Here is a 13,064-nt window from a genome sequence, read left to right as displayed (position 1 = left end):
GGTATAACTTATACATTTGAGTGTTTTGGTCATTTACTTCTATAAATCATCGTCTCGCTATTTGTTAATATATATATATATATATATATATTATACATACATTTTCATTTTGAAATAGTGTTTTACTGTAGCAAAGTTACTGTAGCAAAGCCAATTTCACTGCAGCAAATAGTGATTTTCGAAAACACTGTAGCATTTTGGGTACTGTAGCAATTTGAAAATACTGTAGCAAATTAGTGTTTTACTGGTTCATCTTAAACGCTTTAGTTAACTTATCTAAATATCAATCGAATCAATAAACAAATGTTACTATCGTTTACTAAATAACTTGAAATTATATATATGTATATATCTTTTTAATATACATAAATCAGTTTTTAAATACAAATTGGAAGTTATTTATAAATAAATTTTAATAATAAATATTTCAACTTATCATATATATTCAAATAGATATTTAAACCAATAAGTTTAATGTACGGTATCAAACAATTAATACATTGTTACCTTTTTAAGTTATAGTATATATGTATCTATTTACATATAATTGTTCGCGAATCGTCGAAAACAACCGAAGGGTATTTAAATATATAAAAGTAGTTCAAAAATTTTGAGATTCAACTTCATAGACTTTGCTTATCGTGTCGGAAACGTTAAATCATTTAAAGATAAAGTTTAAATTTGGTCAAAAATTTCCGGGTTATCACAGAATTTTTTGCCTGATTCACCTAAATTGGGTAGGTTAGGCGAAATCATATTATAAAACTCAAAAAAAAAAAATTAGGCGTAAGTTTATTAATGACGTGGAGTGTTTTCATTGGATATCAACATTTCCGCCTAATTCACCTAGACTTTAGGCAAAATCTATGCTTATTTTTGTAAATTTTCGTCTGACACCGCTTATATTTGAGAGAGATGCCTAAAATTGCTTATTTGAGTAATTTTCTCAAACAAAAATAACCATATTCAATTTTCGACCTCAATTCATTTAAATAACATAATACGGAGTATTAGTTTGAACTAGTTAGACGACATGACTTTGCGCCGGTTCTTCACCCTTGATTAACATTAATTACATAGCTAATTATTGAGAAAGTAATTATTTATCATTTTTTTATTATTTTTCGCTTTGTCGAGAAAGGACCAAAAATAGTTATGTGATTGATTTGTAATAAGCATGAAAGTAATTAATCATCATTTTTGTTTTACTTTTCGTCTTGTCGAGAGAAAAGACCCAAATGCTCAATCAATAAAGTGAGACGTACATCAACGATTGGTACAAACTATTTAATAAAATAGGAAAGACTATTTATAATATATATATATATATATATATATATATATATATATATATATATATATATATATATATATATATATATATATATATATATAATGAGTTACGTAGTTAATTTATAATAAGAAAAAAAGGTTAAACAATAATTAAGTGAAAAAATGTGTGGTTGATTTAATAATAATAATAATAATAATAATAATAATAATAATAATAATAATAATAATAATAATAATAATAATAATAATAATAATAATAATGAATAGTTATTAGTTAGCAAAAATTATGTGGGCGATTTATCAAGAATGAGAAGTGAAATGGTTAAATTATAAAATGTGAAGACTTTGGGGTAAGTTTATAAAAGCTATAAAGGTAAGTATTAAAAAAGGGTGTGGTTGAATTGTGAAAAAATAAAAAGTCTGGGGTGAATTTGTGAAACTTATAAATGTAACTATTCATTTGCTCCATGCCTTATAGATATATAGATTAATAATTTCACATACTATATATATATATATATATATATATATATATATATATATATATATATATATATATATATATATATATTCATTATCCCCAACTTAGGAAATAATTTAAACCATCACAAGATAGCCAAGTGACTGCGTACATTAGAGTATAAGAAAAGTCGGATTACTCGCTCTTCTGGGTAGCCCGATCAGAAACAAACTTCTATCTTTTTTTGAGGATAATTTGGTAATTCGCCTTTTTCTTTCTTTGATAAACTTTGTTTTTTTTTATTTTTATACAAATTTTTTTCACTTCCTTTCTCCTCTTCCTTATCATTCCTTTATTCTTTAAGCGTTAAATTAACCGATCAAAACCACCCTTCATCGAACTTATTTTTTTACAACTTTGTTTTACTTCCTTTTTCATTCACGTATTTTTTAACCGTTTTAATTGTAACTTATTTTATTGTTATCTATATCTATATTATTTATCATATATATATATATATATATATATATATATATATATATATATATATATATATATATATATATATATATATATATATATATATATGTATATGTATATATATATATATAAAATATATATATATGTATGTATGTATATGTATATGTGTATATATAGGGGCAGGATCAATGGGGAAGTAACCAAGCGGGGGGAAGCAAAAAAAAAATTCGTTTTTTGAAAAAAAACTTTGTTCACGAACATTATAAAATGGATGAAAATATGAACATTTAAAAAAGACATTTCGTGCCCTTCCTTCCAGGGAACCCTTCCGTCTTATTGCGATGACCAAGCCTAAGACACGGATCTTTCTAGGGGCACACCGGGTTAGCTCACAAAGGGTCATCTCTAACTTCAAGTCTAGAAGAGCCTTCCTCATATTCGTAAAAAATCTCCGAAAACTCCAGCTCCACCTTACTTTGGAATGCTATAATCATGTCATCCGCGAATTTTATTATTTTGGCGGGAAAACGATCGACAAAAATAACATTCAAGATAATATTGTTCGTGAAGAATGTTAACGTTTTTTTCTCTCCATGTTTTGTGAAGTAAAATTTAGCCGATTTAGAGTTTATGGTTTAGGGTTTGGTGTTTTGGGTTTATGCCTAAACTCTAACCGTTCGTGTTAAAAACTCAATCTAAATCCTAAATCTAAACCCTAAACCCTAAATTTCTAAACCCTAATATCTAAACCCTATAAACCCTAATATCTAAAACCTCAGCATACGCTCGAAAAACACGATAATTGTTATATATTACTTCTTCGGGCGTTTTTCTGCCAAAATAAAAACATTTATCACAAAATGTCTTTATTAAATGTTCATATTTTCATCCAATCTATAATGTTCGTGAACAAAGTTTTTTCAAAAAAGGAAAAAAAAAAATTGCTTCCCCCCACTTCCCCCGATTGGTTACTTCCCTCTTGTTCCTACCACAATATATATATATATATATATATATATATATATATATATATATATATATATATATATATATATATATATATAAAACAGGTTGCACGATAAGATACAATAAATATAAATATGCAAATGGTTTCAAAACATTTAGACCAAAAATTAAATCAACTCCAAATCAAAAAAACGAACCAAATCGAACTTAAATTTGATTTTCAGTTTGAAATTAAAGTCAATTTTAATGTTAATTTTGATTATAATATGATTTTTTTAGTTTAACCGAACCGAATTCAAATTCAATTTTTGGTCCGATTTCAATTTTGAAGTTGAATTCTCTTTTCGATTCGAATTTCCGTTTTAGTATCAAAACTGAGGAAACCAACTGAACCAATGGACACACCTAAGGTACTACATTTTGCAACTTTTTATATTCAATGAATTATTTTTTTTCATATAAAAAATAAAATAAAAACATAAACATTAATTTAAACAACATTAAAAACAAAAACAAAAATTGTAATTTATTTTGCAACTGCTGAAGAAGCATTTTTAGATAGAAGTTAAAAAAAAAAAAAAAAAAAAAAAAAAAAAAAAAAAGAAGAAAAAAAAAACACTTGAATTTTGATAACATGGTGTAAGTTAGATCTATTACTATTATATATTAATACATCTATAAAAGTTTTTAGAAACCCTAAAAAAAAGTAAGAACACCTTAGAACTACTAACAACACCAGATCTAAAAAATTTCATATTAACAAACGCTAAAAATAAATTCAGATATGTTTGATTATACGGACTAAAAACCAAATCTATATAAAACTATAGAGATATGTATTCAAAGTCTCATAAAAAAAATAGAAATTTGATAAAATGATGTAACTTAGATCTATTATTATATTTTAATACATCTATAAAAAAATTTTGAAACGCTAAAAAAAGTAAGAACAAGTTAGAACTGTTAACAACATCACATCTAAAAAATTTCATACTAACAGACGTTAAAAACAAATTCAGATGTGTTTGATCCGGACTGAAAACCAAATCTGTATACGACTATAGAGATATGTATTCAAAGTCTCTTAAGACTTGGTATTCCATATCATCATATAACGATCTTATATCTAATCTATCCAATTTAAATTTAAAATTTTGAAAAATAATTATAATAAAAAGAAAACAAGTGAAAAAGAAGAAAGATCGAGCACAGAAAGAGACTTGAGAGTATTAGGTGATTGAATGCTATTTTGCTAACCGAAAATTTTAGGGTGCGTTTGATAAATCTGAATGATTAAGCACTGAATGACTCGTAATCTGAATAATTCAAGTTCTGAATGAATTTAGTTCTGAATGACAATAAAGTTTGATAATCATTTTAAATAAACAATATGAATTAATTGAATCAACTTACTATCGTTTTAACATTAACAAAAACTTCAATATACTTATTTGATAAGTGTTTAGATACGATTTAAGATGAATATTACATAAAATTTTACCTCTTAATGGTTAAGAGAGTATTTCAACTCTGGATGGTCCATCACTGAATGTTGAACCAGTCATTCAGAGGTCATAAATAAACGCACTGAATGCTGAATGGTTCAGTATTTAATGTTGAACCATTCCAGTAAGAGATAAACAAACGCGCCCTTAGTGTTGTATAAATAGCTCTAAATTTAGGGTTAACTTTCGACGGGCCGGCCCAAAGTGTAGGTTGACGTTTGTATAGAAGCTTGGTTGGGTAGTTGAGTACTTATGCGCTATCTTTATGAACGTATTTACAAGTCATAATTATTTAGAGATGGTGAATGAGTGATTTGGATACTTATGCACTACCTTTATGAAAGCTTAACGTAGTGAAGTCACGGTCACTAATCACTATTAATACCATTTAAAAATTGAAATTTGTTCATGAAATGCAATTTTTAGAGATTTTCGTTGTGAACTAGACCTAGTACTCTGCAAACATTTTGAGGCAAGATAGGGTTAAAGCTTTATTTGATGGTGTTAAGCCAAGCACAAAAAGGTAATTGAATTTCAACAAGTAGCACAACAAAGGAAGATCCACAAACTGGGTTCAAATACAAGAACCTTTTATCAAATAAACTATAACCAGTTTTTGTGGAAGCATACACCAACCGAAATAAAATATATTGAAAATATATCCAAGGAATTGAAAATTCCCAACAGGTGACAAAATAGAAATGCAAGGTAGCTGCAGCAAAAAAAAAACAGAAGGATATATAAACCCCAACTTTAAGTAGCAAAAGCACCTTCCGTAACATATCACTTTACATTATCGAACAAAACGTAATCCCTCAAGACTTACAGATATTGAACCAAATGAGGACGCAGATGTAAATTTAGAGAGATGCCTGACTTACAGCCAACACTATTCCACCACCATACATGATCATAACTTCCAACCTGAACATGTAAATTACAGAATTAAATAATTGATTGTGACAAAATCAATACCCACACACCTATCTTAACCAAGCGAAACACTTTTCATAAATGCATGCATACACATCTACATATACATTACATATTTCATTACATATTTACATATCAACATAAATAGAAAGTAAAAATATGCATATATATACCTTCTATAGGTTAAAAGTTGAATCCACCAGAGGGAATGGAAACATCACCACCAAAATGGAAACCAGACTGAGCCTGCGTTGTGTCACCAGGTGGCACTACATCATCCTCGTCCTCCAACCAATATGTCTCAAGAAGCTTCACTGCTTTTTCATATATCTCATTGTTATCATGACTTTGTAGGTTTTCAATTTTCTCCAAACCTTCAACATCATCAATCAATTGTGCATAAAGATTGACATCTCCTGATCCTCCTAAATTCTTCTCAGCTTCACCAACCTTTAGTATGTTCTCGAGACCCTCTAGACAAACCGTCACGATTCTCGGGTCTGGACAGACAAGTAGGTCACATAAAGGTTTGACACAGCCTTGACTAACAAGATACCTGCAACAAATGTACAAAAAAAGATCTTTAATATGCATATATACAGTCAAATAGGGTAAAAAAAATCTAACTTACTTGATTTGGTCATGGGTTCCACCAGAGGTAGCATTGGAGATTGCCCATGCAGCCTCTTTTTTGATGTCGAATTCAGCATTTTGAAGCAACTGAACAAGAGGGCCTATAATATTGGCTTCAATCACTGTCTGTGGAACATTCAACAAATATATATACCAGTCAAAAATGAAGGTTGATACTTAAAATAAGTCGAACTGGATAAGAATGCCAACCTGAATTTGGTCCTTGTTGCCAGCAGTGATGTTTGATATAGTCCAACACGCTTCCTTCTTAATGCTCTTCTTGTGAGTATTGCTCAACAGGTTCAATAGGCAAGGTAGTGCTTGCTGATTGATGATATACTAAACGCATACAAAACACAAGTAAGAATTGGTCAAACAATATAACGTCTTATGAAGTTTACTACTATGGTACTGTCCCAGTCTCAGGGAGAGAAACACATAATCAGAACTTCACGTTCAGTTTTACACAACTTAATCATACACTGTGCAGAGCTTCATGAATCATGAAACTCTTACTAACCCAAATTAAGTGCAACAGATTTTAAGAAATGTATAGAGTTAGAAGCAACATATCCAATTTGGCCAAAATATGAATAATTAACTTTTCAAGTTTTCAAAATTGTAAAAATCTGATAATATTGACCGCACTGAGTTCACTATACAAAACTTTCTTGACTTTTATAAGATACAGTTTAGATATTCAATTTATCAAACATTCAAAACACTGTTAAACAATGCTTTATTTTGGGATAAGTAGAATATGAATATGATATAAACAATATTTACATAGTAAATGTTGTGTCGAATGCCAAGCTAAAACAGGAACATTACACATTTGTTAAGATGTTCTTCCACCTAGAGAATATTAGTGTAAAACACCAACCATATACGGATTGTTTGATGTGATAGAGCATCAGATTTGTGCATAGCTAAATTATCAGGGTGAAAATAAAATAAACATCTAAAGAACCAAAACTATATAAAACTCCTGCCCAAGATATATTACGGCAGATACAGTTCCTTTGAACACTAAACTTCCCATTATCAACATAATAAATCTGATAAACTAAAGTCCAAGTGGTACCTGAGTTTGCATATCATCTCCAGTAACAATGTTCCCAACTGTACGAAGCGCAGGAATAAGCACCGATGGAGAAATATGGCTGAAACACCAAGAAGAACTAAGTTAGGAACAACAAATATGGTTAATGAAATATTAACCAGACTAAAACAATTACCGTACTCACTTCAATAACTCAACCAGTCTAGGGCACACATTCGCCTCAATAACAGCTTGAATTTTATCATTTGTACCATCTGAAAGATACGAAAGCGCCCAACACGCATCCGTCAAAACTTCTTCATCATTTGAATGAATAAGTTGGTGTAGAGCTGGAAGTGCAGGCCTTGTCTATCAAAACAAATAACGGATATCATTAATAATCTTAAACGATGAATGATGCTTTTAATCAAGTAACAATTGATGGAAGTTTTCAAAGATGAACCTGATCAAAAGAAGATTGTGGCTTGCCTCTGCAGAAGTTAGAAAGTGTCCATGTAGCGTTTTTCAGCATAGATAGCTTAGCATGCTCATTTAACTGAGCCAGCAAAGGAGCCAAAGCACCTAGTCCAAGTACAAGGTCCCGACATTTTGGTGAATCACCAGCAACATTCCCTAGAGCCCATACTGCCTAAATGTACAGATAATTAAAATAAATAAATAAAATAATGAAATATGTTAGTGCAGAGTACATGGAATAAATTCAACCAAACATCCTTTAAAAGAACATACCTGCTCCCTGACATCATCACTAGGTGAAGCAAGGAGTTTTACAAATATCGGCACAGCACCATGGTCAATCACCACCTTTGTGTGTTCTGATGTCCCGGAAGCAATATTAGTCAAAGCCCAAGCAGCCTCAAACTAAAATATAAAGAAAACATATATCAGCATATGACAGAAATTGGATTAGTCTGTTTATTCTATCTTATATTCTCGTTATTACTAAGGGGGTGTTTATTTTAACATATTTTCAAATGCTTTAGCGTAAATTATTGGCTTATCTCCATATTCAATAACACTACAACAAATTGATCAAATGTTCACACTTTTTTTTTCACACTTGATACAAGTGTGAGCAAAATGTACACATTTGTGTATGTATATATTTATTTATACATTTATTAGTGTAAGTAATTAATATTTAACATTTTAAAACATGAGCAAGAGAAGTTCATATTTTCAAGTGTGTACTATTTCAAAAGATTGTTCACATTTGTAAATGTGTATTGAAAAATTTAATAGTTACCATTTTAAAGTGTGAGCAAGAGAAGTTCATATTTTTAAGCGTAGTAATATTAAATACATCAAAATAAACAAGGTTTATGTTTGAACGGTATAACAACCGTCTTCCCTTCTTCACCTCAAGTCATTAAGAATATAATAGAAGATTTTCAATTCTCTAGGTTTGCAGGATACATATAATTTAACTTTCTAACTTCTAACTGAAGCCCTAATTTCTAATCAACTGCACTCTTTTACAAATTATCTCATTTATCCCCAATTCAAGTTCTCTCTAATTGCTAATTGGAGCCCTAACTACTATCTATGTATGTTCTTCTTCATTCTCCATTGATGATGTCATTGCGGTCGTACCGATTTATTTTGTAATTAGCTAAATTGCTCTATGTTACATTATCTAATCAGTCCTCTCAGATTATTCTTATTCAACTTGAATTCGGTTCCATTTCAGAGCGAAAGATGAATGAAGATAACAAAACTTCTAAGGCTAAGGTAAATTACATTTAATCGTATTTTCACGTCAATTAATATTTACTTAGCCTTTGTGTGAGATAACGATGATTATAGTCTAATTAGTGCGCAAAAGATTTTTGCCGATTGATGTTAATCAGTTAATATGACCTCAAAATTGATTTGTGTATCCAGTTCACACGATGTTTACTTATCTGATACTCTTCAGATACCAGTAAGAGTTTGAAGTAGCTTAATTACTAAATAGTTAATCTTGTGGTAGCTAATACAGATAATCTGTTTGAATGTCCAATGAATGTAGCTTGTGTTATTATTCTTCATGGTTGAGGGCTTGAGGCTCTGACAACCACCACACTGTTGCTGCTAATCAGGTTCAGTTTAAATTGTAATTAGTTTCAAAATGAATACATATAGTGATCAATTATGAAGTCAATATATCTGAGAAGTAAGTATAACTTTTGACTTATAGTGATCCATTTTCCAGCCACAAGTACTGGAACTTAGTGCATAAATGAGTATTTTTTTTTACTTATATTTGATTGGCATCAAGGTTTTGGTGCTCGATATTTAATTTCTACGTCTTGAAAAGTTATAATAAAGTCAAAGTTTTTCTCAGTTGAAAGACTTGAATATATGCATAAAGTGGCTGCTGCATGTTATTGATAAGATAAAAGGTGTAACTTATAAACTTGTAGGGTCTTTAATTCTAGAGTTACATAATAGAATGTGTTAACGTCTTAAGAGTTAAAAAGTCAGGTCTCTGAAAAGTATGTAAAGTCAAATTTGCCCTAATTTGGATGCATAGATGAACATTGAATAATTTAATGGTTTTCAGGGTTGCAACAGAGATGCTAGAATCCGAGCTTGTGATTCCTCCTGCACTTCAAATCTGACATTAATGGTGTGCCTTTTGCATTATATAGCTTATGTTTCTAGCCGATTATGAGGCCATGGACTATACAAAAGTTCCATACATGATATTGGTTTAACCCTGCTGATGTTGCTAAAAGCCTTCACAACATTCGTCTTATTTTATTAACCGTCTTTACATGAATATATTACAGGTAATGGTTGACCATATGGCTATTGTTTTGTCAAGGGATCACAAGTTACAAATAATTGACACTATGCACATTAGATTTTACGGATTATTAAAAAACAAATTTTACGCAACTTTACGGGATGGATGTATGAAATTTCTTACTTATTAGCTGTTAGTTACAGGAGAATAAAAGACACTTACTCAGTCTAAAGGATGTCATGCTTGAAATGCAGGGGACTAGGGGAGATCTTTGATTCTATTATTGAAAAGTATAGGAACAAAGGTAAGGATTAGTCTTAAACTAATAATAGTCGTATCATAAGCTTTATGCATGCTATGAACATGTAATTTCTATATTGCCATTAAAACATACACCCTAAGTTGTTTGTTGAACATGTGTAGGTCTGCACTACTTGAAAGGATGCTGGTTCTTGATTAAGCTACATACAACAAAACCACACTGAATTTTTCATTTGGTGAGTATATTTTTAAATTTGAAGATTACTCTATAATTCAATAGCAATAAAATGTTTTAAACTTTCCCAATTCAACCCGAACAAACAATCTGAAAGTGTTGAAAAGTTTACCCTTTTTAGTGCCTGATATCCCGATTTTTACTATTGCTTGTTTGGTAAGTTATTTTCATTGTTACTCTTGTTGGAAGTAATTCGGGTTGATAACTTAATACAGATAAGTTGTTTTACTTTTGAATTGTGACTCTCGGAATCATGGTTTTGGATATCCATGGTTTTAACTTAACTTTCTTGTTAGTCCCTTTGATTAAAACCGGGTTGTAAGATGAATTATTTTCGACCCGTTTCCTTTTTAGCTACCTTTTTTTTTTCTGAGTTCTGCTCTCATGATTGGTTCGAAATAAGGGCAGTTTAATGATTTTTGGACCCTTTATTTGGTTCAGATCTCTGATATATCCGGTTATGAACGTGGGGACGAATGGGATCTTTTCAAGAGCCAAAACCGATAACAGAACAATCATTCGTTTTCATTAATCACATGTCGATGATCTTGTGTGTACTATGGAGAAGATTTCATTTCACAAAAAGTTTAAGTCTGCAGATCATGTATATTAATTTTGTAACAGTTACTTTAGTACTTAACTAGTCAATAAATTACTATGTATTACAGTAGTTTCTTTATTTTGTTGTATGAGATGTTTGTATGACTGAAATTATCGTATATTATTAGTTATTATTTATTACAATTATAATAGTTAATTAGCTAGTGTGTGTGTGTGTGTGTGTATATATATATATATATATATATATATTAAAAATGAGTCATTTCTTCACGCTTTTAATTGTATATAATGAAATGATGTGATTTGTTCACGCTTGTAAATGTGTATATATTGAGGAATTACCAACATTAAAAAGTGTGAACATTGGAAAGATTTATTCATGCATAAAAGTGTGAGCATTTTGAGAATTTACTCACGCTTGAAAGTATGAACATTTTGAGCAATTACTCACACTTCCAATTGTTAACATTGAGCCTATATCTCCACACTTCTAAATGTATTATAATTTGTTGCGGCCAATAACTCCACACTTGTTCAAAGTGTGAACTTCATTATTCTACACACTTGCAAGTGTGTACATATGGCTTAAAAAGTGTGTACACTTCACTATTTTGTTGTAGTGTAAGCTTGAAAATTGGCTTAAGCTTATGGGTTTATTTGGGCTCAAAAAACCTAACAAAAGATAAGCTTATCAGCTTATAGACAATAAGCTTAAACCATAACCCCAGAAATATAAGCAACTGGTCTCATCACAAGTAGGCCTATTGGTTGGCGTATTGATATCCTTACGATAGGCCACAAGTTCAACTCTCATTAGCAACACATCTTGGAAGGCCAGTGAAAGGGTCGAAACGGTCATGAAATAACCCAATTAGGCCAGATACATTTGAGTAAAAATATTTGTTCTCCCCGGGTAACCTAAACAAGGAAAACCTCATAAGCTTACCCGTTTACAACCAAATCAAATAACTGAATAAGCTAATACAGACACCCCTAAATTGAATCATGATGTTCTAATTCACCTGTAATTGAGGAAAATCCTCCCTCACGAGGAACTCCACAAAACGGGGAACAACGCCAGATTGAATAACTTCTTCAATGGGAGGACTACGTTCTGGTTAGAAAAATGTAATAATATTAGTCATTTTATATAAACAATGTGCTGAAATTTACATGTAAGTATATAACCATTGACAATAGCATTACCTATTGACAACAGTTTTCGAAAATGAGTGGTGGCCTCAAGTTGCATATTATTATCGCCAGACCAAACACCCGCAACCATTGCAGGTAAGTTCTCTAACTGCAATCAGCACAATCACAATTAAACTATATCACAATGTAAATACATTAAGCTTAACACAGTTTTCACATCTGAAACCCTAAAATTATATACACAATACAAGTGAGCAACAAAGTTACTGCATGAATTTTCATAAAATAAGTTCATATTACGATAATCATAATTATACCTTCTTATCTGCACTAGAAACAGATTGAGCAGGAGCAGTAAACTGACTACCAGTGACTGCTTCACGTCTTTTTTTCTGTAAATTTTCTTCTCGTTTGTTCTTACGGATCTCAACCATATTGTCTTCTCTGCGGCGGCGGCCTTCATCGGCGTCGACGGCGACCTTGTACCGGTTCCGGCGAACCTCAGTCCTAGCGTTTGGTCTCAGCGACATCGTTGATGTAATTGGTAGTGAACCCTAAAATGGTTCCAGAAAGTAGAGAATAGAAAAGGTGTGTTTTGAATGTATTAATATGTGTTTATGTATAAAAGTGCAGTAATTAAATTTTCAGTGTAATTAATTAATTCTGAAAGAGATTTTGAAAGAGAAGGATTTGTCTATCTGAGAGGGAGGAAGCGGGCCAGAGGAGTAGGGGGTTTTAAAATTTTGAATTAGTTAGATCATTTTCAATGGTTGCTCGCAACGAGGCCT

At 30.7% G+C, this 13,064-nt stretch overlaps 1 protein-coding gene across 1 annotated transcript; it reads right to left on the bottom strand.

Moving 5' to 3' along the window:
• Positions 1-5,478: 5,478 nt before the first annotated feature.
• On the bottom strand, positions 5,479-12,843 carry LOC139845175 (importin subunit alpha-1-like). The gene is made up of 11 exons (XM_071835417.1): positions 12,594-12,843; positions 12,328-12,424; positions 12,144-12,235; positions 8,063-8,194; positions 7,776-7,961; positions 7,518-7,681; positions 7,355-7,433; positions 6,481-6,609; positions 6,269-6,396; positions 5,811-6,193; positions 5,479-5,628 (listed from the first exon to the last, which is right to left on the bottom strand). Exons 1-10 carry the CDS (start codon positions 12,804-12,806, stop codon positions 5,821-5,823), a joined length of 1,593 nt encoding a protein of 530 aa, XP_071691518.1. The 5' UTR covers positions 12,807-12,843; the 3' UTR covers positions 5,479-5,628; positions 5,811-5,820.
• Between the last annotated feature and the right edge of the window lie 221 nt (positions 12,844-13,064).

Source organism: Rutidosis leptorrhynchoides, chromosome 4, assembly GCF_046630445.1.
Source record: "Rutidosis leptorrhynchoides isolate AG116_Rl617_1_P2 chromosome 4, CSIRO_AGI_Rlap_v1, whole genome shotgun sequence".
Classification (NCBI taxonomy): Eukaryota; Viridiplantae; Streptophyta; class Magnoliopsida; order Asterales; family Asteraceae; genus Rutidosis; species Rutidosis leptorrhynchoides.
Note: the sequence above shows the minus strand (reverse complement) of the source record. Positions and strands in the feature narration are given on the sequence as shown.